This window comes from Eptatretus burgeri, chromosome 7 (assembly GCF_056783735.1).
Source record: "Eptatretus burgeri isolate ZD-2024b chromosome 7, Ebu_testis_v1, whole genome shotgun sequence".
Taxonomy (NCBI): domain Eukaryota; kingdom Metazoa; phylum Chordata; class Myxini; order Myxiniformes; family Myxinidae; genus Eptatretus; species Eptatretus burgeri.
This window is the reverse complement of record NC_140967.1, coordinates 52,782,243-52,809,057: the sequence shown is the minus strand read 5'-3', so window position 1 is coordinate 52,809,057 and position 26,815 is coordinate 52,782,243. Positions and strand designations below refer to the sequence as shown.

General features: G+C 45.5%; 1 protein-coding gene across 1 annotated transcript in view; it reads left to right on the top strand.

Annotated features, from left to right (window-relative positions):
• The window catches only part of XRCC3 (X-ray repair cross complementing 3), a 52,324-nt gene extending 26,366 nt beyond the window's left edge, over nt 1-25,958 (top strand). The window contains exons 3-5 of the mRNA XM_085888496.1: nt 1,021-1,233; nt 20,800-20,954; nt 23,173-25,958. Of these exons, the coding sequence (XP_085744622.1) occupies nt 1,021-1,233; nt 20,800-20,954; nt 23,173-24,129 (1,325 nt within the window). The 3' untranslated portion in view covers nt 24,130-25,958. The remainder of the gene's footprint in view (nt 1-1,020; nt 1,234-20,799; nt 20,955-23,172) is intronic.
• Nucleotides 25,959-26,815: the final 857 nt, after the last annotated feature.

The window sequence follows — 26,815 nt, the reverse complement described above, 5'->3', positions numbered from 1 at the left end:
CCCTGATCCCTGTAATGCCATTAGGCCTACATGTCCAGTATTTGATGGGGGCAGAACATTTGTTGGCATCATTAAACGCATTTTGTCAGAATTTTCCTTTGTCCGTCTGCATGGAAGAGGAACATGACAGGACACCACACTCATCCCCAAAGATTTGTTGAACTGAGGTTTGACTATCTGCCGAGGTCTTTTTGTGAGGCATACGGTTGTGGAAACTGTATGTGTTTACTACTTGCGATACCTCTTTACCGTGAAGAAATGTTGCTTGCGGAAGTTCATTTTTGGATGCAGCACATCAAAATCTATAGGAATCGCCAATTTTCATGTATTTCCCAAGTTGGTAGCACAATCATCATTTTTAAGCCGATTCCGGATTAATATATTATGGCCTAGAACCAACCTTCCAACCTAATTCGAAAACTTATCATAAGCTTCTTCCTAAAAACTACTGATTTGATTTGGAGACTGGCACACTGGCACACTACCTACACTAACAAGCTTTTGGACATCTTTTCTTCCTCACTCTAACCAGTGTTCTTTTTGTGAAGCTCTTGAAACTTTGTCACATGCTTATGTTGAATGTATGTATTTAATTCATTTATTTAGTTTACTTCATTAATGGTGCACTAAGCTTTTTCTGTGGTTCACTCTCAAAGTGTTTATCCTTGGTTCCGTTTCTTCAACACACAAAAATGAGGTCTTTTTGGCTAATTTTCTTATTGCATTAACAAAGAAACCTTTTGACTCTTTTTAAGGGATTAGTATTTGGGTGAATGCAAAATGGAATTTTCTTTCTATAATTCCATGAAGAAGATGTGAGTTTTTGAGAACATGTGGGCAGCTAAGAATGAAATGTGTATTGGTACAAATGGGTGCATTTAATCATACTTTGATTTTTATTTGATGTTCTTAGCCTCTTTTATCCCCTTCCTTTCACTGTCCAATGCCTTGATTTTGTACAATTTTATGAAGAAGGCAATTTTTTTTTTTGGAAAAATAGAAATCTTTCTCTCTGCCCAGCATTGCAGATGAGCCTCGGTGATTGTCCATTTCCGACACAAACACAGCGGGTGAGCTTGGGTTGCCCTGTGCTGAATAGCTGGCTGAAAGGTGGTCTTCCTACACTTGGGGTTATCGAGATTGCTGGCGAGAGTGCTTCTGGAAAAACGCAGATTTGCCTCCAACTCAGTCTGTCTGTACAGTACCCTCCAGCCTATGGAGGCTTGGGTGCAGGTCTGTGTTTTGATTTGTATCACTCAGTCTTCTAAAGAGCTGTTTTTAAAAACATGGCTTGCCTTGTGATTATGACAGACTAATCATATATTGAGCAGATCCTATCTCACCAATTTTTACAAATCTATGCCAATTGTGACTATTTTTGATTCTCGATTTTTGCCTGTAGTACAAAAAACAATTCCCCCCCACTAACTTATGAAAAAGCTTGTATCTCAAACATTTATAACAAGCAGGAAAACAATAATAAGAGACATCCATGTGCTTTAACATGACTTACTACAAGGGCATTCCTGGACAGTGAGAAAAATGTCATGAATAGTACATGGGATCCACACCCGAGAGAAAATATACTTTTCATTTTATACAGGAACATATGCACAACATATGTACGAAATAATTTTTCATCGAGGTAAATGTGTAGTAATTTTAAAGAAATGTGTCAAATACTGTACATTTGTAGCAAGTGAAATAGAAGAAGAATACGTTCAAACTAACTCAAAAAACATTTCAATGTCTTCCCTTTCTTTATAAATGTTGTATTTTTTGAACCAGCACATGCCCCAAAATACAAACGATAAAATAAAGACTTTAAATTTACAATCGAATTTACATTAAAAAGCAGAATGTATAGGCGACAAACAGTGAAGAAGGAAAGACATTGTGAAGGCCACCCTGATGCACTGCCTGAGGCAGCATTAGTTTGTGGTTTTGCCTGTTTTGTCGACCATTTCAAAATGTAATGCACTGTGTGAAATGCTTATCTCTTCTGTTGCTTCTAGGTAAGATGTCAGTATTACTTAATCCATTGTCTTGTAATTTTGTTTTTTTAAAGGCAAGGCTCGTGAAAAGCAGAATGACAGCATAGGTTATCAGTACTGACTTTACAGACGAAGCCAAGGTCTCTAAACCTCCTTCTCTACCTCTCCTCACCTGACAACAATCATAGGCAATGCACAACAGCATCTAGCATGTGAATGTCTCTCAAACTAATGGTGAGAATGTCCAAGTCAGTCTTGACAGTTCCTCAGCAACTGGGCCAATTGATATTAGCATTGTAATCCTTAAAACTTATATCTCTGGTCTCCCTTAATTTCTCTTCTGTGACTCCTCAGATGGTCACAACCTTCTTTCGGAAAGTTTAGTCTCCATAAGAACAGTTAATGCAAAGACTGATCCCCTCAATGTCACAATCATCAGCCTTCTCCTCATCATCTTCTTCTTCTTCTTCTTTCGGCTGCTCCCGTTCGGGGTCTCCACAGCGGATCATCCGTATGATCCGCATAATGATTCGGCACATGTTTTCCACCGGTTGCCCTTCCTGACGCAACCCTGGTCGCCTATTACAAAGCAAGGATATGGTACACCTATTTTAACCGGGGTATACACCGGCCCAGTACACTGGTACTCATTTCGCCGACCTCGGAAGGATGACAGGCTGAGTCAACCCCCTGGTGTATTAATTCAGTGGCCCAACCGGGCTTGAACTCAGGACTTTTTGGATCCCAAGCCACTGCCCTAACCACTGCGCCAACACCAGGCTACGCCTTCTCCTCATCATAAGATGGTGAAATGTATTATTGTTGCAGCCTTGTCTCATTAATTTTTTGAATCATTCATTTCTAATCCCTAGAAATACCCTTTCCCCATGGCAGCGGCTAGGGGGATGGGATCATGTTTATGTGCATGTGCACACCACATGGACGGTGGGTGTGTTAATATTCTTCTTTAACAGCCACAATTATTCCCACGCCCTTTGGTCGATTCCATCACCACTATCTTGACTCCGATTGGCTGGAGCAGAGGTTCAACACAGAAAAATTACAGGGATTTCTCTGACAATGGTTGGAGGTAATGACACTAATGGGCTTTCAATATACTCGGTATCCCTCATTTACTCAGGTGTTTATATTTTTTTGTCCACTACTTGTATATGTTTATGTTTGTTTGTTTGTATATATGTATATATATATATATATATATATATATATATATATATATATATATATATATATATATATATATATATATATATATATATATATATATATATATATATATATATATACATATACATATACATATATATATATATATATATATATATATATATCTTCTTCTTCTTTCGGCTGCTCCCGTTAGGGGTCGCCACCGCGGATCATCCATTATGATCCGCATAGTGATTTGGCACATGTTTTACGCCGGATGCCCTTCCTGACGCAACCCTGGTCGCCTCTTACGACACAGGGATATGGTACACCTATTTTAACCAGGGTATACACCGGCCCAGTATACTGGTACTCATTTCGCCGACCTCGGAAGGATGACAGGCTGAGTCAACCCCCTGGTGTATTAATTCAGTGTCTCAACGGGGCTTGAACTCAGGACCTCTTGGATCCCAAGCTGCTGCCCTAACCACTGCGCCAACACCAGGCTCATGTATATGTATATATATATATATATATATATATATATATATATATATATATATATATATATATATATATATATATATATATATATATATATATATATATATATATATATATATATATATATATATATATATATATATATATATATATATATATATATATATATATATATATATATACATACATACATACATATATATATATATATATATATATATATATATATATATATATATATATATATATATATATATATATATATACATATATATATATATATACATATATATATATATATATATATATATATATATATATATATACACATATATATACATACATACATACATACATACATACATACATACATACATACATACATACATACATACATACACACACAGTAATCCCCCGTTTCTCGTGGGGGTTACATTCCAAACCTCCCCGCGTTAAGTGAAAATCCGCGATGAATGGACGCCTCCCCCAAAAATCGACTCGTCTGGTCTGGTCGGTTTGGCAGTGATTGGGTTTGAGGTGCCGGAGATCGACTCGTCTGGTCTGTTCGGTTTGGCAGTGATTGGTTTGAGGTGCCGGAGATCAACTCGTCTGGTCTGGTCGGTTTGGCAGTGATTGGGTTTGAGGTGCCTGAGATCGACTCGTCTGGTCTGGTCGGTTTGGCAGTGATTGGGTTTGAGGTGCCAGAGATCGACTCGTCTGGTCTGGTCGGTTTTGAGGTGCTGGGTAGGAGCAGTGCTCGTCCAACGGCGGCAAACTTTTTCTTTCCCGAAGCATATATCGAGCACCTTAACCTTCTCCTGGAGCGTCAAGACCTTCCTCTGGCACTTCGGTTCCTTGCCAGAAGCCTTAGAAGGTGCAGGCCGTTTGGGCGGCATCGTAGGGCTTGGAGAAAAAACGTAGAAAATATTCGAAGTTCACAAGTGAACTTTGTCTCGTGCGTTGTGTGACTGGTCGAGCACCACGCGTTATAATTTATTGCTTAAATAATTTATATTTTATATATTATTACCGCGATGTACCGGGGGCGCGACAGGTAAATCGTGATAAAGCGGGGGTTGACTGTATAATATATATATATATATATATATATATATATATATATATATATATATATATATATATATATATATATATATATATTGTTGTGGTTACCAAATTCGCAAACCACCATTCAGGTCCCTTAGGTGAGGTATCTCGGCAAGTATATGTGTAGTTAGGCCCAAACCCGTTGTCTAGTGGGAATACATGTCATTTATACGTGCTGCGACTCTTCAGGATAGCCGTTTTTCTTTTACTATCTTTATTTTGGACCAACCGCCATGATTACCACCACAACCACAACATCAACCACCAACCACAACGCCGCTTCACCACAACCGCCACGACCTTCACGTCACACCTCGCAACCGTAGCATCGCCACCGTTCTTGCCCCGCTGTGGGTACCGGTGTTGGATTCGTGCAGAGCGCGCGTCGAACAGCGTGTACAAAATCACGGATTTTGTGCTTCAAAAACGGATCAAAAACGACGCACGCCCACTTTCAAAGGCGAAGCTACGGGGGGATAAAAGGACCGTGTTCGTCAGTCAGAGCAGTGTGGAAGTCTGGAGCCCGAAGCCTGCAGTAGCTGGAGAAGCTGAAGAGAGTCGAACGAGGAGAGCCCAAAGAAGAGTCCAGGGTGGAGAGTCCAGAGGCGGAGAGGCGGCAGCGGCGAAGGCAGACGAGGGGGTGCTCGCGACGGTGCCGGGAGCTGCACGCCCGAGGAAGGCCGGCAGCGCGACCTGGCCGAGGTGGAGACGCACACCAGGGATAATAAAGATCCTCTATACCCCGAGCATCAGCAACCCCCTCCTGTTTCCCCCCGCGCTGAGATAGTGCGACCAAGGGGGCCCCTTTCCCACCCCCTGCCAGACACCCTCCGCGAGGCCCGCGGGGTTGCGGCGCCATCGCCGCTCCGCGTCTCATCACCAGACGGGTAGGCGCGACCTGGTCTCGGCCTCAGGCCCGCCTCATTCTTGGGGGTATTTCTTTTCCTTGGTTTTGGGTATGTGTTGTCGGCGCCGTCTGCGAAGTAGAATTGTATAAGTGTTGCCGTGTGCTCGGTAGTCGGTATTAGCTCTGCATTGTGTTTTCGCTTTTACATTTGCTTTTTGTGTAAATGGAATTGTGTTTTCTTTTTTTTGTGTGCTTTTGGTGGAATTGAATATGTGTGCTTCCGGTGTGCCGCAAATAAATGTGCTTTATTATTGAACTGTTCTCCCGCTTCGCTTCGTCTTTTTCTCCCATTGAACCCTCATCTTGCTTCCCGTAAAGGGTTGGTAGTGGGCTGAGTACGCCCGATAATTAATCGAACCGTCGAGGTCGACGATAACACCGCTCGGTTATTCTGATAGTACGGAACGGGTCGCTTAAGTGGCCCGTGTCCGAAGTCGACCTGCGGCGAGGTGCGATCGCCCGGTCTACCCTCCGCGTGGGTACTTAGGTAGGTCGAATTTGGCGAGCAACCCTATCCCACGCGGGGGCTGATTGGCTCGATCGCGGTGAGACCGAAAGGTCCACCCGTGACTGGTTCCCGGCGTTAGTCCGAGAGGGTCACGACTGGATTGTCCGTCCGGTGGGCGACGTGCCGCGATTCGAGTTACGTGGCCGTCAGCACGCCGGCGGGCGCGAATCCGCAACACTGGTGTCAGGTCGTGCGATATAAACTCATCGCCCTCCTCGCGGCACTGGTATCGGAGAACAGGAAAACAGGCTCTCCTGTCTCCGGCTAAATTCACGGGAATCGGTCCAGGGGTGAGAGAAGCGACCCCCGATTCCCTCCAAATTACGAGCGAGCAAATTAACCCTTCACGAGAAGCAAGATGGCGTCTCAAGGCGAGCGGGAGCCGGGGGTATTAGAAATGGATGTAGAATGTGTAGGATCCATGGTCCAGGATGGAATCCCCGAGCAGGAAATGTTGATTGTGCAGGAACACGGACTCGCCCAACTGAACCCAGAGCCCGAAATGGGTGCGGCAGCGGCCGCGGTGTATGACACCTCCCCCCCCTCTCCACCAAAACCCTTCCCCAAACCTTGCCGAAACGGCTCAGCTGAGTGCATCCGATATGGCCCAGCTATGCGCCATGCTGGCGGCAATGAACGAAAAGATGAATGCGAAAATGATCGAAAAAATGGATGCGAATATGAATGAAGTGAAAACGACGATGGATGCGAATACACAGCAAATGAAAAAAGAAATGAAAGAACTACGGGGTGAGACGCAGAACATGGGCCGATGCCTGCAGGCGGGCATGAAGGCCGTGAGTAGGGAACTTAAAATGGCGACTCCACGTGTCGGAACAAACGAGCTGGAAGGGGGTGCAACGGCTGACAGGCCCGCGGTGGAGGCGGGTAAGGAAAAAGTAATTCCGGAGACAAGAGACGAGGTGAAAGTAATTGCGAGGGAGAGAAAAGAACAATTGATGCGGAGAGCAAGGATGAGGTACGCGGAGATCGTGAAAGAGCAAGGAGTGAAAAACAGGGAAGGACGGGAGCGACTTAAAGAGAAAGCAAGGTTGACCTACATAAAGATAAGGGAAAGACGCCAGAAAGAAGCAGAGACCAATAAACACGATGAAGACGGGGTAAGTGACGCGCACACACACACGGAGGTAGTGGAGGATAATGGGGGTGAGCTGGCGGACTGTGTAGGGACCCAGTGCGAGCACCTGGATGGCCTCCTCCAGGAACAAGGGGAGGGAGTATGCCCCCTTGAGGCGAGTCACGACCAGGTGAGTTCGGTCGTGTTTTGCGAGGTTGAGGGGACGAGTGCTGTGGACAGGTGCACGGAGAGCTTGGGGGGTGTAGAGGCCCCGGAGACCCTTGTGGGGACACAAATCCCCAGTGTGGTTGTCCCTGTGTGTGTGGTGCAAGGTGTGAGTGCGGCACCGTGTGTGGAAGCGACCCCGTGTGTGAGTGGTGTGGTGGCGATGGTGCCGGAGTGCGTGCTTCCCAGCACGCCGTGTGTGGATGAGGCACCGCGGGTTAGTGCCCCCGCGTGTGTGGATGAAACGGCCAGTGTGAGTGAGGCACCGCGGGTTAGTGCCCCCGCGTGTGTGGGTGAGGCACCGTGTGTGGATGAGGCACCGCGGTTGAGTGCCCCCGCGTGTGTGGATGAGGCACGGAGTGCGAGTGAGGCACCGCGGGTTAGTTCCCCCGCGTGTGTGGGTGAGGCACCGTGTGTGGATGAGGCACCGCGGTTGAGTTCCCCCGCGTGTGTGGATGAGGCACGGAGTGCGAGTGAGGCACCGCGGGTGAGTGCCCCCGCATGCGTGAGTGAACGGCCGTGTGCAAGGTCGCTGTGTGCAAGGGAGACCGTGTGTGTGAGAGAGCGGTATGAGAGGGAGATGTCGGTTGGCATGCGGGAGCACGCAGCCGCATCTCCCGGTGTGAATGTGATGGAGTGGACTGTGTGCGTCGTGACACGCAGGTGTGCATGGGTTGAATGGAGACGGAGACGGCGACATGGGAGAAACGAAAGCCGAGTAGCGGCTGTGGTTGTTTCGAGGACCGTGCCGGGTTCACCCAGCAGTGAGCACGCGGTTCGTGCTGTGCAACGCACGAGACCACCACGTGCTCGCTTGCGAGAGTGAAGTCCCGGTCCGGAAACGCACACGGTGGATTTGCCGATCCCGCGGACGGACAAAGTTTAGGCAGGTAAATGGCTTTGGACCGGACGGGTTCTCCACGCGATCGTGTGTGTTAAGCTCCAACGGGCAAAGCACATGTGTTCGCGTGGGGAACCCCTCGAGACGTGGGGCTTGTGTTTTTTTTTTGCGCACGGTGACGTCATGGCTGCACGTGTGGTTGGAATCCGGCAGGAGGGGTATCTCTGCCGGATGGTACCGTCCAAGGAGGGACGAGGAACACGTGCAGCTGCATGACGTCACGGGCAGGTGCAAAGTGCGCGAGTTGCCGCGCTGGCGCTGCGCATGTAAAGAAAAAAAAAAAAAAAAGAACAAGCCTCACTTTCGGGTGCAAAGGATTCCTGGGCAAGGGGTGGAAGACCCCCTTGACCCTGGGCACAGGATGAAAACTAGTTAGGGGGAAGGGTTAGCTTAGTTAGACCGACTTCATGGGGCAGGGGTAAGTCCTCATGGAGTCCGTGGAATGGATTAGTTAGAGGGATTGTAGTCAGATTTAGGTGGGGAAATGAAATAAAATGATTTTTTGAGTTAGGAGACAGTGACAGACTTGTGGATGTGTAGAGGGGATGTAGTTTAGCGACGTAGGTTAAATGGAACGTGCTACTAGTTTAAGGGACGACGTGGGAGCACGAGTTAGTTAGGGGATGTAGTTAGGAGGATGGCAGAGTTCAGCGGTGTGTGTGTTGAAGAGTTGTGAGGTGAGTACTTGTTGAGTGAGTGAGGCCAGCGGGTCTGTGTGAGTGGAGCGAATGGGGAATGCATGGTGCGATGAGTGATTGGGGGGAGGAGTGACTCCCGCCCAAGGGACCCCGGGGTCAGTGTAGAGTGAGTTAGCTGGGTTAGTCAAATTGAAAAATGGAAGTCGTTTTGTTGTTGGTGGGAGTGTAGGCTCGAAACCCATTTGGAGGGGTGCAGGAGCCCTGTTGACGGGCTTGGGAGCGTGGCTGCGAAAGGTGAGTATCGCTGAGTGGGTACCCCGGTCACCAGGCTAGTCGGCCGCGGTAGGCCAAGGGTCCATGGGGGGCCGGGATAGAGTAGTGGGCACGGGTGCGCCTGCTTGGTGCGGGGGCCCGGGGCGCCATTAGCCGCGTGGGCAGTGTTGTGGGCACGGGTGACCCTCGGAAAGGGGCCCGGGAGGCCGGCCTGCCACGGGTGCGTTTCAGGGGAGGTGCCATGGGGGCACTCCCCGGTGTTAGGGAGCTGGTAGGCTCGGAGGCAGTGTAGTGCCCGGGGGTGCCATAGCGGGAGATTCGGCAGAGGGTCGTGCCTGCCAAAGGGAGCCACGTGTCCCAGCCAGGAGACCGTGTGAGGGCACGGAGAGAAAATTGGGGGGCGAGGCCCGAAATTGTAAGGACACCAACACAGGCGACGGGAATCTGGGTTGTTAGAACCAATAGTTTAAGCGAGAGGCTCTTGTTGAAAGCCCCGGGGTAGTTTAACTGTTAAATGGATAGGGTAGATTAGGAGATGTACCCCTCCGCACCATCCATCCCCTCGCTCTCGTTGTGGGCCGCTGGACCCACTTTGGGTTAGATCGCCGAACTCTGGGGAGGCCATTCTGAGGCTTGAATTGGGCCTCGACACAGGACGTTAGCTCTCCCTTATTCCCCTCCGGGAAGGGAACGTAGGGGTTGGGAGTAGGCTAGGTGACAGGATAGGTTAGCCGAACAAGGACGATAAAGGGGGTTAGGGGACGATTTATAGTAGGGAAGTAAAAATAAAAACCACAAAAAAAAAGTTGGGGCTAAATTGGGGTTTGACAAATTAAGGGAGTGGGTATGTACAGTGACAGGCAAAGGCGATAGGTTGGGAGGGAGACAGGTAGGTAGGTCCGAGCCCGCCTTCCAAGTGGCCAGCACCACCGCACTCCCTCCACCAACCTCCACTGAACGGCAAGAGCTGGCCAACTTCATCGGCTGGCCGTGTTTTGCTTCAAGGCGGAGGCCGGCCCACTTCGTCTGCAGCTGCTGTACTTCAAGGCCTGTGCCGGCCAGTTCATCTGCCGGCTGTGTTTGCCTGCAACGGTCTTCTTCTGCGGGCTGTGTTTGCCTGCAGCGGCCTTCTTCTGCGGGCTGTGTTTGCCTGCTGCCTTTGCCATGCCATGCCCACTGCCCACGTTCACCAGCCCCGTTCAATTTTTGCTTTGCCCCCCCTGTTCATTTCCATGTGCGCCAGGATCGTAAAAGCAACAGTTTGCAAGCTGCAAGAACTGCCCCGTTGGCAGCTACAACACGGGCCTGCAGTGGCGGCCCGTGCACCGTGTTTGTGTTCATGCATCCATTCGTTGTGCTCATTGCGTGTGCCACTTGAGCTGGCACGGAGACTGCGTTGTGCAGCCCATGCACCGTTGTGGTTCACTGCGTTCAGTTCAAAAGGGAAGGCCTTGGACTGCGTGTGAGCAGCCAGCCACGTTCCCTGTCACCTGCATTGTTTGAGCCAGAGACTGCATGTGGGCAGCCTGGCTCCCTGCTAACTGCTTTTCTTTGCAGAGTTCAGTGATCCTGGGCCATGGTTTAGTGTAAAATTTGTAAGTTAAGGTTAAGATGTACTGTAAATATGAGTGCGCCCCCGGCATGTATGTCTTAGCGCCGGCAATTTTATTTAAGTCGTCCGTGTGAGTGAGTTTGTTTAGATAGTTACGCAGCCCTCAGGTTATTTATTTTGGGGACACGAATACCATGAATGTCGCACTCAGGGATCCGTAGGTAAAATGTACTAGGGGAAAACTACACATGATGGCACACGAAAATTTGACGACTCGGGACGAGTCTGTAAAAAGGGGAGGGGGTAGTGTTGTGGTTACCAAATTCGCAAACCACCATTCAGGTCCCTTAGGTGAGGTATCTCGGCAAGTATATGTGTAGTTAGGCCCAAACCCGTTGTCTAGTGGGAATACATGTCATTTATGCGTGCTGCGACTCTTCAGGATAGCCGTTTTTCTTTTACTATCTTTATTTTGGACCAACCGCCATGATTACCACCACAACCACAACATCAACCACCAACCACAACGCCGCTTCACCACAACCGCCACGACCTTCACGTCACACCTCACAACCGTAGCATCGCCACCGTTCTTGCCCCGCTGTGGGTACCGGTGTTGGATTCGTGCAGAGCGCACGTCGAACAGCGTGTACAAAATCACGGATTTTGTGCTTCAAAAACGGATCAAAAACGACACACGCCCACTTTTTGCCGTCCAATCGGTGAGCGAGGGACGATTTGGCCCCGCCTCCAGGACGATCGATATATGCAAATTTGTGGATCAAAAAGCCTTCACGCCCACTTTTTGTCGGGCCAATGGGGAGCGAGGTGAAAGGTCAAAGGGAGGGGGTCAAAGGCGAAGCTACGGGGGGATAAAAGGACCGTGTTCGTCAGTCAGAGCAGTGTGGAAGTCTGGAGCCCGAAGCCTGCAGTAGCTGGAGAAGCTGAAGAGAGTCGAACGAGGAGAGCCCAAAGAAGAATCCAGGGTGGAGAGTCCAGAGGCGGAGAGGCGGCAGCGGCGAAGGCAGACGAGGGGGTGCTCGCGACGGTGCCGGGAGCTGCACGCCCGAGGAAGGCCGGCAGCGCGACCTGGCCGAGGTGGAGACGCACACCAGGGATAATAAAGATCCTCTATACCCCGAGCATCAGCAACCCCCTCCTGTTTCCCCCCGCGCTGAGATAGTGCGACCAAGGGGGCCCCTTTCCCACCCCCTGCCAGACACCCTCCGCGAGGCCCGCGGGGTTGCGGCGCCATCGCCGCTCCGCGTCTCATCACCAGACGGGTAGGCGCGACCCGGTCTCGGCCTCAGGCCCGCCTCATTCTTGGGGGTATTTCTTTTCCTTGGTTTTGGGTATGTGTTGTCGGCGCCGTCTGTGAAGTAGAATTGTATAAGTGTTGCCGTGTGCTCGGTAGTCGGTATTAGCTCTGCATTGTGTTTTCGCTTTTACATTTGCTTTTTGTGTAAATGGAATTGTGTTTTCTTTTTTTTGTGTGCTTTTGGTGGAATTGAATATGTGTGCTTCCCGTGTGCCGCGAATAAATGTGCTTTATTATTGAACTGTTCTCCCGCTTCGCTTCGTCTTTTTCTCCCATTGAACCCTCATCTTGCTTCACGTAAAGGGTTGGTAGTGGGCTGAGTACGCCCGATAATTAATCGAACCGTCGAGGTCGACGATAACACCGCTCGGTTATTCTGATAGTACGGAACGGGTCGCTTAAGTGGCCCGTGTCCGAAGTCGACCTGCGGCGAGGTGCGATCGCCCGGTCTACCCTCCGCGTGGGTACTTAGGTAGGTCGAATTTGGCGAGCAACCCTATCCCACGCGGGGGCTGATTGGCTCGATCGCGGTGAGACCGAAAGGTCCACCCGTGACTGGTTCCCGGCGTTAGTCCGAGAGGGTCACGACTGGATTGTCCGTCCGGTGTGCGACGTGCCGCGATTCGAGTTACGTGGCCGTCAGCACGCCGGCGGGCGCGAATCCGCAACAATATATATGTACTAGTAAAGGTGCCCGTCTTGGACGGGCGTCACTGCCAACAAATGATAAAAGACAGGTAGCATGAATGTATTTTAAACAATATATTATATCATTTTTATCCATTGATTATCATTCAGGTTTTCCCCTTCGACTGTCCCGCAGTAACTCCACTTCGATGACATTACCATGTAGTTTAGTGACTACACAACGTGTACCATTCGTGAGTTCCGGAGGATCCATAGAGCGCATTAAAATTACAGGGCACCCGACTTTAAAGTGATCCAAAAGGCTGGATCAGTTTCGTTTACATATTCATATCTTGTAGATTTTAGCTGGCCGGATCAGTTTCGTCTACATATTCATATCTTGTAGATTTTAGCTGATTCTGAAACTGTTAACAGCATGTCGATCGGATGGTTCTGTGATTTTCTACGGTAGTAAACAGAAGTACTACTTAAGCCTGTACGCCACTATGCGGAGACCCGAGGACCTAATATTTCACAACAAACCAAAAACTCACAAAATTTGAAGATATTTTAAATAAACAATTTATTATAATATCAATTAAATGTCATTTTTATCCATCAATAATATGAATTGTTCTGTGCAGTTATAGTTGTTCTCCTGGGATCTGCGCATCCATCCACAATCTATGTTCTAATGAAGTGCAGTCGGAATAATAAAAACAGCACCATGCGGGAGTGTAGGTAATCTCTCCAAAGCTCTCGGAAAGCCTTAAAATGCATCACGATCGGTTTGATTGTGAACAGATATACGGACGGATGGACATCGAGACCGGTTTTTTTAGGTCATCATGAAGGTACCGCTTGATATTACGCATTGAAATAGAGATATGAATACTCAAGTGAGTTTATTATATGTCCATGATTGATAGCTTATTGACAGCTCAATAACATGAGCAATTTACTCTGGCGTATCGTGATTAATAATAACATACTCGACAAAAGGTTTTACGAACTCATCTTAGTGGTCCTCTAAAAAATGGGAAACATTTTAATTTCTTTTTTGTGCAATAATTCCTCCCATTTTGCAAATGGAGAACATGAACTGTTTAACGACCATAATCATCAAAACGAATTTTGAAGGAACTCTTAAGGAAGACAATAATATCATTACTATATATGTCAAAGCTTGTTTCATTTCATGCAGTAACAAAAATTTGATGGTGGAACAAAAAAAGGGGCATGCCGAAATATTAATATAGATTTTATTTCTTTTTTGTGCAATAATTCCTCCCATTTTGCAAATGGAGAACATGAACTGTTTAACTACCTTAATCATCAAAACGAATTTTGAGGGGCCTCTTAAGGAAGACAATAATATCATTACTATATATGTCAAAGCTTGTTTCATTTCATGCAGTAACAAAAATCTGATGGTGGAACAAAGAAAGGGGCATGCCGAAATATTAATATAGATATAGATGTGTGTATATATATGTATGTATGTATATATATATATATATATATATATATATATATATATATGTATATATGTATGTATGTATATATGTGTGTGTATGTGTATATATATATATATATATATATATATATATATATATATATATATATATATATATATATATATATATATATATATATATATATATATATATATATATATATATATATATAGTGGCGGGAATGGCCCTTAGTGTGTTATTAAATATAGGATTAGCCCAGATCCCCCATTAAATGCATGTTTAGCCAGGTTGTTCGGTAAATGGACGTTACATGTGTGTCGGGAGGTGTAGCAGGCTGTTCATTGTTCGTGCAGTGGTGGTGTACCGAGAGGTTCTTCTTCTTCCTTCCCCTCTCTGGAAGACAGTCCCCGCCCAGCGCTCTGAGAGTGGCAGTCGGTTTCGAAAGAGCGAGCCCCAAGAAAGGCAAGGAAGGGACTGCATGAAGTCAGTCTGCGATCGGCTGGATGAGAAGCTGCTAGTGAGAGTCTGGAATCGGCTTCGTGAGGTGCGCACCCCAGGAAAGGCAAGGAGGGGATGGCATGAGGTCTGTCTGCCCTCGGCTGGATGAGAAACGACTTTTGGGAGTCGCGATCTGCTGTGTAAGGGACGGCTGTGTCTGTCTGCGATCTGCTTCATGAAAGAGGCAGGAGAAACGACTAGTGGGAGTCGGCAATCGACTTTTATGAGGAGGACATCGACAGGTTCATCCAGAGTCCAGTGACGGAGCCTCTGACTGTTCCTACTCACGGCACGGCCCGACACGTCTTGTGGTCCCATCGATCCTCCTGCGGAGCCCAACACCCCGATTTGGCCTAACCTGGTGAACAGGATATGCCCGGACTTGTATACTGGACATTGTGAAAAGCCAGCTGGAGCATACCATAGATCTTTCGTCTTGTGCTGTCGACCTTACGGGGACTGAATGCGCTGAGGCTGCGTGCGTGGGCGGTGCAACAAAAGGACAACGCCGCCATTTTGCCACACGGCATGTTTGAGCTTGGGCGCTCGAATCCGTTGACATCGGCTTGTCACGAGCCGCATTCGTGCCTTTGACACTTTTCGTCTCGTCCATGAGGCATCACCAAGTACTTTGTGTCTTGTCTGCATGTTGTCGAAGTTTTATCTCACTCGGGTTCCCTTCGAAACCCGTAATCCGTAGCTCCCTAGTTAAGAACGGGTTATAGATTAATTATAACATTGTCGTGAATGCTTTGCTTGTGTTGTGTTCCCTGATGTGTCCCCAATAAATCTGGCTGAGTTATACTTGATTTGCCGCCTTGAATTTATTCGTGCCGCGCCGAGGAACAATCCGCTCGATTTGTATTTAAAAGCAAAACGGGCTATGGACTGGCAGACTTCGCTCGGTCTCTGACAAACCCAGTCTGTAGCCGGGGTCTATTTCCCCAACTGGAAAGGCCCAGGTGTACTTTGGTATTGCGATCTTGGCGCGTGACCCGAGACCTGTGCCGAACTGGCCGGCATTGTAACCCCTTAGACGGTGGTGCTGTTAAGTGCCGCCGAATCTCCAACAATATATATATATATATATATATATATATATATATATATATATATATATATATATATATATATATATATATATGTATGTATTTATATATCCCTGGGCAATACCGAAACAAATGCAAAAATTTGGTGGAGATCAGCCCAGCCTTTTGGTGGAGATATAGAAATTATGAGTGACTTTTTATTTTTTATTTGTGGTTGTTTTAGAGAAGGAAAAAAGAACGAGGGAAAGGTTTTTAGGCAGGTCAAGTGGTTGTTGTACCTCACCAACAATCGAGAAGTTGCTTTCTCAGTGAGCTAATGGAGACTTGGGTCTGCTATGTAAGAGTACCATGAGCATCTTCGTTCTGAACGAACTTGTTCCACCTGTGCCTGGAGGCATCACAATTTCCAATCTGCCTTACTTCACGAAGACGTCATATTGCCTAATGCATTATCTCCCTAATTATCATTTGTCCCACTTGCTAAGTTTCTTTGTTCCTCAGCTTACCCCTTGCTATTCCAGCCATCCCTTAATTTTGTGCAGGTCAGTGACCATAGTGAGCAGGTAATTTTAAATTTATTTATTACCTCCACCTCCACCACCTAAGGTTGACGGAGGTTATGTTTGTTAAGTATGTTTTGTGGAGGCTTCATCAGAATTTGTGCCTCAGACCCTCTTCAGTAATCTCAGCCTGGTGTTGGCGCAGTGGTAAGGGCAGTGGCTTGGGACCCAAGAGGTCCTGAGTTCAAGCCCCGTTGGGACACTGAATTAATATATGTATGTATATATATATATATATATATATATATATGTATTTATATATATATATATATATATATATATATATATATATATATGTATTTATATAATGTGTATATATATATATCTATATATATATATATATAAATATATATAAACCAAGTCGAAAACACCAGGGGGTTGACTCAGCCTGCCATCCTTCAGAGGTCGGCGAAATGAGCACCAGTTGTACTGGGCCCGGTGTATGCCCCGGTTAGAATAGGTGTACCATATCCCTGTGTGTCGTAAGAGGCGACCAGGGTTGCGTCAGGAAGGGCATCCGGCGTAAAAACCTATGCCAAATCATTATGCGGACAACAAAACGAATTTCCATACCGGATCGGTCGAGGCCCGGGTTACCAACGACCGCCACCGGTACCGGTGGTCAGCAGGGTACCAGTGGAAATTGTGCTACTGCTGGGCGAAGGAGGAGAAGGAGACTGGGAAGGCGAGTCCGGAGGCAGTGGGAGAGGGGGAAGGGTAGAAGTGTGGAGGTGAGAGTTGGAACTCTGAATGTTGGGACGATGACTGGCAAAGGGCGAGAGTTGGCTGATATGATGGAGAGAAGAAAGGTGGACATACTGTGTGTACAAGAGACCAAGTGGATGGGGAGTAAGGCGAGGAGCATTGGAGGTGGTTTCAAACTGTTCTACCATGGTGTGGATGGGAGGAGAAATGGTGTCGGGATAATCCTGAAGGAAGATCATGTCAAGAGGGTATTGGAGGTGAGGAGGGTGTCTGACCGAGTGATGAGTGTGAAGTTGGAAATTGAAGGGGTGATGATGAATGTCATCAGTGCATATGCCCCACATATGGGGTGTGAGATGGAATATAAAGAAGATTTCTGGAGTGAGTTAGATGAAGTGGTGGAGAGTGTATCCAAGGATGAAAGAGTGGTGATTGGAGCAGATTTCAATGGTCATGTTGGGGAAGGTAATAAAGAGGATGAGGAGGTGATGGGGAGGTACGGTCTCAACAAGAGAAATGTGGAAGGGCAAATGGTGGTAGAGTTTGCAAAAAGAATGGAAATGGCAGTGGTAAACATGTATTTCAAGAAGAAGGAGGAACACAGGGTGACATACAAGAGTGGAGGAAAGTGCACACAGGTGGATTACATCTTAAGTAGGAGATGCAACCTGAAAGAGATTAGTGACTGTAAGGTTGTGGCAGGGGAGAGTGTAGCTCGACAGCATCGATTGGTGGTCTGTAGGATGACTTTCGAGGTGAGGTTGAGGAAGAGAGTGAGGGCTGAACCAAGGACCAGATGGTGGAAGCTGAAGGAGGAAGACTGTTGCGTGAAATTTAGGGAGGAGGTGAAACAGGCGCTGGATGGTGGTAAAGATGGGTGGGATGATTGGGCAACGACAGCAGAAGTTGTGAGGGAGATAGCTCGGAAGGTACTTGGTGTGACATCTGGACAGAGGAAGGAAGATAAGGAGACTTGGTGGTGGAATGAGGAAGTACAGGAAAGTATAAGGAAGAAGGGGTTGGCTAAAAAGAAGTGGGATAGTCAGAGAGATGAAGAAAGTCGGCAGGAGTACAAGGAGTGGCGTCGAAAAGCAAAAAGAGAGGTGGCAAAGGCCAAGGAAAAGGCATATGACGAGCTGTATGAGAAGCTGGATACAAAAGAAGGGGAAAAGGATTTATACCGATTGGCAAGACAGAGGGACCGAGCTGGGAAGGATGTGCTGCAGGTTCGGGTGATAAAGGACGCAAATGGGAATGTGCTGACGAGCGAGGAGAGTGTGTTGAGAAGGTGGATGGAGTACTTTGAGGAGCTGATGAATGAAGAAAATGAGAGAGAGAGAAGGTCGGAAGAGGTGGAGATAGTGAATCTGGAAGTGGGGTGGATCAGTAAGGATGAAGTGAGGACTGCTATGAAGAAGATGAAAAGTGGAAAGGCGGTTGGCCCAGATGGTATACCAGTGGAGGCATGGAAGTGCTTAGGAGAGATGGCAGTGGGGTTGTTAACCAGATTGTTTAATAAAGTCTTGGAAAGTGAGAGGATGCCGGAGGAGTGGAGATTAAGTGTACTGATTCCGATTTTCAAGAATAAGGGTGATGTGCAGAGCTGTGGAAATTACAGAGGGATAAAGTTGTTAAGCCACACCATGAAGTTGTGGGAAAGAGTAGTGGAAGCTAGGTTGAGAGGAGAGGTGACGATCTGTGAGCAGCAATATGGGTTTATGCCAGGAAAGAGCACCACTGATGCGATGTTTGCTTTGAGAATGTTGATGGAGAAGTATAGGGAAGGCCAGAAAGAGTTACATTGTGTGTTTGTGGATTTAGAGAAAGCTTATGATAGGGTGCCAAGAGAGGAGTTGTGGCATTGTATGAGGAAGTCAGGAGTGGTGGAGAAGTATGTGAGGATCGTGCAGGATATGTATGAGGACAGTGTGACAGCGGTGAGGTGTGCGGTAGGAATGACGGACCGGTTTAAGGTTAAAGTGGGATTGCACCAAGGATCGACTCTGAGCCCTTTCCTGTTTGCAATGGTGATGGACAGGTTGACGGACGAGATCAGACTGGAGTCTCCATGGACCATGATGTTCGCGGATGACATCATGATCTGTAGGGAGAGTAGGGAGCAGGCTGAATCGAGCCTTGAGAGGTGGAGGTACGCACTGGAGAGAAGGGGAATGTTAGTCAGTAGGAGTAAGACGGAGTACATGTGCGTAAATGAGAGGGAGGGTGGTGGTATGGTGCAGTTGCAAGGAGTTGAGGTGGGGAAGGTGGATTGGTTTAAATACTTGGGATCAACTGTCCAAAGTAACGGAGAGTGTGGGAGAGAAGTGAAAAAGAGAGTGCAGGCAGGATGGAGTGGGTGGAGAAGAGTTGCAGGAGTGATTTGTGACAGATGGGTAGCTGCAAGAGTGAAGGGGAAAGTATACAAGACGGTAGTGAGACCAGCTATGTTGTATGGTTTGGAGGCGGTGGCGCTAACAAAAAGACAGGAAGCAGAGCTGGAGGTGGCAGAGTTAAAGATGCTGCGATTCTCGTTGGGAGTGACGAGGATGGATAGGATAAGAAATGAGTGTATTAGAGGGACAGCGCAGGTAGGACGGTTTGGAGACAAAGTGAGAGAGGCGAGATTGAGATGGTTTGGACATGTGCACAGGAGGGAAACAGAGTATATCGGGAGAAGGATGTTGAAGATGGAGCCGCCAGGCAGGAGGAGAAGAGGAAGGCCAAAGAAGAGGTTCATGGATGCGGTGAGGGCGGACATGCGGGTGGTTGGAGTGTCAATGGAAGATGTGGAGGATAGAGCAAAATGGAGACAGTTGGTCCGCTGTGGCGACCCCTAGCGGGAGCAAGCCGAAAGAGGAAGAAGAAGAAGATCCTCTTCAGTAATCTTTCATGCATAAATGTGTTTATTGTTATTTACCATTCGATTTTCATTGTCACAGATCTTACAAAATAACTAGCATTAGGTCAACATTTTGTCCAATCCACAAGATGGCGGGACGGTTGGATTGGGTGGAAAGATCAATTGATGTGGACGTCCTGCCCATTTGGCTTTATTGTTGTAATGACCCACATGTGTGTTTGCACTTGCAGTCCTCATACAAACAGCTGGCTTGTCCAGTACATTAAACTATTGTTCATGTGTTGAATTGTTTTATTAATATTCACCAATGCCAATTCCAGCTTGAATTAAGTTTGTTAAACTGGTACCGTTTTTCCTGTTATGAAATGTGATAGAAAGCAAGTTTTTCAAATGAGATACTTGCAATATTCCAAGCTCCAGCATTTTTTTCCTCATTATTCAAGTACATCAAATTAGTAAAATTTAAGTAAATAAAGAATTATAAAAAAATCTATCAATCATGCTTTATTTATATGAATGCCTCCTCTACGTTTTTTTTTAATTTTATTTTTTTTTACCATTTTCGTATGTCTTAGACCATTGTGAATTTCCTGTAGATGCTACCAAGGCAAAATCATATTGGGAATGAATTTGAGCAGGTTGAATTTGAGTTGTTGACATGGTACCATTTAGGAAAACTACATTCACTTGTTTTGTTCCTTTCATTCTAGAAACTCATTAAAATAAATATCTCTGTGTAGTTTGAGTATGTGCCCAGATGTATCTTTCTAAGTACCTGTTTTACAAAATTGTTTTCAGTTGAATATTACCAGCTTCTCTGATTGAGGAAAAATGTATCCTTTCATCTCAGGTGTGGTGTATGTGTGTACTGAAGATGTCTTCCCTGCACGTCGGCTCCACCAACTCATTAGCTTGCAGCCCCAAGTGCGAGTGGATGTCCCTTCGGATGTCATAACTACCATTCCTTTTGGCAATCAAGTCTACGTTGAACATGTTGCTGATGTGGTCAGTTCTCAGTCCCTTCCAAGGCCATGTGTTTGAGTAGTTTTTGGATGCACATTTTTGTGTTTCCAGCAGACAAACATAGGTGGTGCAATTCACTTATGATTCTCACGTACAATTAACCTTAAACAACTGCAAACTTGGGCTGGGATGTATTGAAGGGGAACCCGAACACAATTTCCCCCCCCCTGAAACGCATTGAGAATCATTAATCAATGTTTAATTTGAAGGGGAAAAATAATTTTAAATATTTTTGATAATCACGGTGTCACAAAAAGCCCTAGTGATGATTTTTGATTTTGCCAGTGACATCACATTTGGAATCCACATTGACCTGAACGGCGGTTTACATTGAGAAACAGTGCATTTTGAGCTTAGATTCTGATACTGATTCACCGTCATTAGCAACTATAAAGGTTCTCAGTACGTTGAAAGTAATCAGTAGGGTTTTGAAGAAACTACTGGAGAAAAAATTAGTAATGGGAATGCTTTTGGGAGATTTGTGGAGCTGTATTGTTTCAAGCCTTGTGCGAGCGATTCATAGGAAGAAGGCGGAAGTGTTCTTGAAGATGAAAACGCTGGTCACATGATCACTTCAGCTCAGTAGGGCTTGATTTTTCCATTAAATTGGTGGTTTATAAGGGAGGGATTTTGTATTAATTGATAAATAGGTTTATATATGACTCAAACAGAAATACCCATCCTCGCCTGGCAGTATGGGCACCGTAGACAAAATGGGCAACAAATGCTTTGTCCCACCATCGCAGGCTGACCATGTGTCTTGTATATTATGGGATCATCCTGTTCCATACTTTTCTCGGATGCTTTTTGTGTCCGTGCTGTGTCCCACCGTCATGTCCATGAGGTGTCAATGTTCCTCCCCAGTGGATGAGGGATTGTGATGAGGGAGGAGACTGGACGGGGAGGTTGTGTGGGATGGTGGTAGTTATTGTGGTGGTGATGATTGGTGTGGGTGGGTTGGTGGTGAGTATTAGGGGAGTGATGGTTGTGGAGAATGGAAAAGGGGAGGGGGGTACCCTGAAAGTTTCAGCGTCCTAGGTTAAATCCTCTCGGAGGAGTAGATTATAAATACATACATTATTTATCTCCACTATAAATATAGGGTGGTTCATTTGACTTGCAGAAATTTGTGTTGATAATAAACAATTAGCATCAGTTGCTCTTGTGGTAACTGCTGGGAAATGGCATCAGGTGTTTGATGCACCACTGATATCATCCATTTACATGTGCTGGTAGCTGGCTTGATATGGTGTTACAGTTTTGAGTGACAACTCTCTCTTCCGCTTCATCATGGGGCTGACATCCTCTCTCAATCGTAGCGGATAACCACAAGATCTGTAGCCATCTGTGTCGTTTCATAACTGTGCTCTATAACATGTTCCGAGCACAAAAGGGAATTTCTAGGTCTGATCCACACGCGCACATTTCAGACAAACCTCGTCCAATTTCTGGCAAACTTCGGGTGTTTCGGCTATTTGTGTCGCATGAAACCATCTTGCTTTGTATTTACTACACAACCACCAAGGACCCATCGACTGAGCATATTTGTGGAAAATGGAAAATTATTCACTATTTGAGTTAAATCGTTCTGCGATGTAACCCGTACAGTCGTACACAATACGGATCTGGTGGTCTACTTCCAGGTGTGATGTCACGGCTAATCTGAAAAAGAAGATTTTGACTTTTAATCGCAAATTTTCCTCCCTTATAACACTGGTCAACAACAAATTTGTTGTCTGCATTTTTTAAGCTGATTTAGGACGAATCTGATGTGCTGAATCCAAAACTCACATTAGTTTTGTTCAATCAGGTCAAGTTTTTGAGATATGGCCACATGTCGTTTTTTACATTTTTGTTCACATGTATGCATGTGTGGAGCATTTTAGAAGAAGTTGGTGGGGGTAAAATGTCATGTCAAATAATTGTTTTGATTGGAAATAATTATTTTAATGACAAGAAGTATTCAGGTACGATAGTTCTGGGTGATTATGTCGAAAAGGGATCAGTTTGAAGTCATAAAACCTCAAAATCTTCCAAAAATTGGTGAGGCAAAGCATAAAGTTCGTGGATCAAAACTAAAGTTAATGGGGCAGATTTTGTAATAATGTGATACAAAAAAGTTGTATTTCTTGAAATAACGAACTCTGAAGAATGTACAATACCTACATGCACCAATTTATGACATGCGCTTCTGCTCAAGCTTGGAGTGCCACAGTACGAACCCAAAGATTGGAGACTGTTCATTGACAGCAGCAAGCGATCACTGAAATGTGTTCTGCTACACAACGGCAACCAGTTTGCCTCTGTACCCATCGCTCACTCGACTACACTGAAGGAGAAGTATGAAGCGGTGAAGTACGTGCTGGAGAAAATTGGTTATGATCAGCATAAGTGGTTTATTTGTGTTGACCTGAAGATGGTGAACTTTTTGTTGGGACAACAGTCTGGCTTCACCAAGTACCCATGTTTTCTGTGCATGTGGGATAGTAGGGACCGTGCTCAGCATTACACGAAGAAGGACTGGCCTGTGCGGGAGGAATTGGTGCCATGCAAAGAAAGGAACGTCATCAACGACCCTCTGGTGGACAGAGACAGAATACTCTTCCCACCGCTGCACATCAAGCTCGGCTTAATCAAGCAGTTCACCAAGGCTCTGGACAAAGATGGTGACTGCTTCACTTACTTGTGCCAGGCTTTTCCAGGATTGACCATGGAGAAGTTGAAAGCTGGCATCTTTGATGGTTCTCAGATCCGTCAGCTCATCAGAGATCCAGAGTTCAAAAACTCAATGAACGAAGTGGAACTGGAAGCGTGGAAGACATTTGTTTTGGTAGTGAAGAACTTTCTTGGCAACAATAAGGCCAGAAACTACACAGAACTTGTCAACAACATGCTGACTGCTTTCAGAAACCTGGGCTGCAACATGAGCATCAAGATGCACTACCTATTTTCACATATGAACCGGTTTCCTGAGAACCTGGGTTCAATGAGTGACGAGCAGGGGGAGAGATTCCATCAGGACATGAAGGAGATGGAGACCAGGTATCAGGGTCACTGGGACGCAGTCATGATGGCTGACTACTGTTGGAATCTGAAGAGAGACCTCCCTGCCGCTGAACATTCCAGGAGTTCGAAGAAACGGAAGTTCAAGCCCTGAAGTTTGAACAGTGGTGACGCAACATGCAATTTACTTGTACTTACCTTTATCAATGCTCACCATTCAGATGACAGTAATCGATGTTTCTATCATGTAATCAAAAAATGTTGTTGGCAAAACATTTTTTTTTCTTAAAAACATGTTTAGGATGATATGTGTTGACAAAAATCAGCTGATAATGCCACAAAAATGTAATTGATTTTGTCACAAGATCTGATTTTTTCAAATCAACTTTGCACAAAAACCTGACCTGATGGAGAGAAACTGATGCCATTTCCTGATTCAGCAGTGCCAGAATACCCTAATTCACTTGTAGAAATCTAGACAACATTCAGAAAGTAAAAAATTGTTGACCAGTGTAATTCATAAATCGGAAAAAAGGCGCATCATATTTACTTTGTAGGGGATTACGGGATATATTAGCATCGAGGTGGCCGGAGCGTTTGGGTTCCCTTTTAATGTCACGATACAATGAATGTGTCCAGAGCCTTCTACTGTTTATACAAGTTGATGAATTGACTGTCAATTTTTGCGATTCACATGGTTTAATAATTTCTACTTTGGAAGCATTTTAATACAATTTTCATCATCCTACATTTGCTTCATTTTTGTTTTTTTTGGAAAACATACAACTTAAAAACTATTTATATGCATTTGAAAACATGGAATTGTACTGCATTAATACTTGTATTAATATATTAATTGTAGACCTTAATCCTCGAATTATAAGAAATATGCCACAACCAGTAATTGGAAATAAGATTTAAGATCACAAGGACAATGAGTTAAGTGAATACAGAAGAAATTGTTAATCCATAAAAATATGATTATTAATACATCACTTTTCGGAGTCGCACATTTTAATCACATTGTCTCTGGTGACCTTAGAATGATTGAGCATAAAAGTTGCATTAACTTGTTTCGAAAGAACCTAATTATATAGAATTTAGACTGATTTTACTGGAGAGAATCTGTAGGTGTTAAATCATAACCACCTGTCACCTTCGTACTACACTGTTTTTCTCTGGGCTTTCAAAAGTCCACCAGTTCACCCTGTGGGTGATGCCTGTATTCACTTTGCCAAAAAGCTGCTACAATATAATCCAATTTGATGCAAATATAAGTGCCTGACTGTTAAACCCTCCATGCCCCTTTCTCCCAAATTTATTTTGCTTTTGCCCATGCTCACCTGCTTCCACCCCTTCCCCTTTCCTCTAATTCCTCACCTTCCTAAATAATATGGACCTCCAATAATCTTCTCACATTATAGATCTCTTCCTCCAGGTTGCTGCAGCTGCTTTGGACCTCATGTGTTAAACAGAAATGTTCCTTTCACAGGGCATTCCTACACCTGTGTGTCTCTGAGGCTATTCTCTCTTCTACTTTGGTTGGCAAAGGTGTCGCTGTTGTTACATACTTCCTTGAGTCACCCAGAGGGTAGAATGGTATAAAATATTTATGGACAATAATATGTCCTGTCTATTGCAGGTGAAACCAACATACAACATGAGACAAAAGGGAATTTAAAAAGTAATTTATGAATCCCCACTGTCTCCCTTTAAAACACCAATATTGTTTAGAAGCATCCCATAATAATTATTCAATGAAACACTCAATGATTTTGAAACTATCCAAATTATAAAATACAGATGTCACATGTTTCAATGCAGCTTTGAATTAACTCACGACTTTTGAGTTGGTAACTTTTGTGAGGTTCCCAGTTCTTAAACTAATACTCCAGCAGGATACGAATCGATGGAGAGGTCGGCTGTAGATACGTTTGAAGCAGCCTTGCCCAGTTGAATGCGCACAGGTTGAAGTCCAACTGGCCAGTCGTGTTGCAAGTCCCCAGAGGGTGAGCTTGATATCACCAAAGCAAGTAAATTAATTTGAGTCCACTGCTCACCAATAAGGACCACAATGCATACTGGCAGTGCTGAAGTGGAGAGAGACTGACAGAGAGACAGACACGAGATGCCTGCTGGGATGTCGTCTCCGAGACATCAACGAGGCAGTAGATTTGTCGAGTACCCGCCAGTGTGTAAGAAGGACCAGCTTATCACAGGGTGAAGCTGGTTCTTCAGTCAGGGCTTTGGCATTGTAGAACCAATCTCAGTTCACATGCAGCACTCCTGATGCCCTCATTACTGAACGCCAGTTTTAAAATGCAATGTGCCTCAGCACATTGCTCTCCCTCATCCTGCTTCACATCATCTCTCCCTCCTAAAGCAGCAGCAAGCTTTCATGTCAATTTATGTGTTTCACACAAGGTCACTCAGAGGCCTGGCATTGAGGTGTCTGCATTCCCTGCATTAACTTTTATTATTCCGTAACTGTTTATGTCAAGAACTCCATCATACACTCTATTCTAACCACTTTTAATCCCTGGGATACCTCTGGCATCACATTCTTCTCTGCAATCATATTATGTTTATCTGTATGGTGTGTTGTTTACTTATTGGTCCCCTACCAATTTCACAGAAAGGGACTATAGGTTTTCTCTCCATTTGTCTGTCCGCCTGTCTATCTGTCCGTCCCACCTGTTTTTTTTCGGACTTTTTTTTTTCCCTATACCCTTTAACATATTCAACTGAAGCTTAGTATATTGCTTTATAATTATAAGTCACAGACCAAGTTCGAGTGTCAGGGCGTTTCATCAATTTTTCACAGAGATGCCATTTTTGGA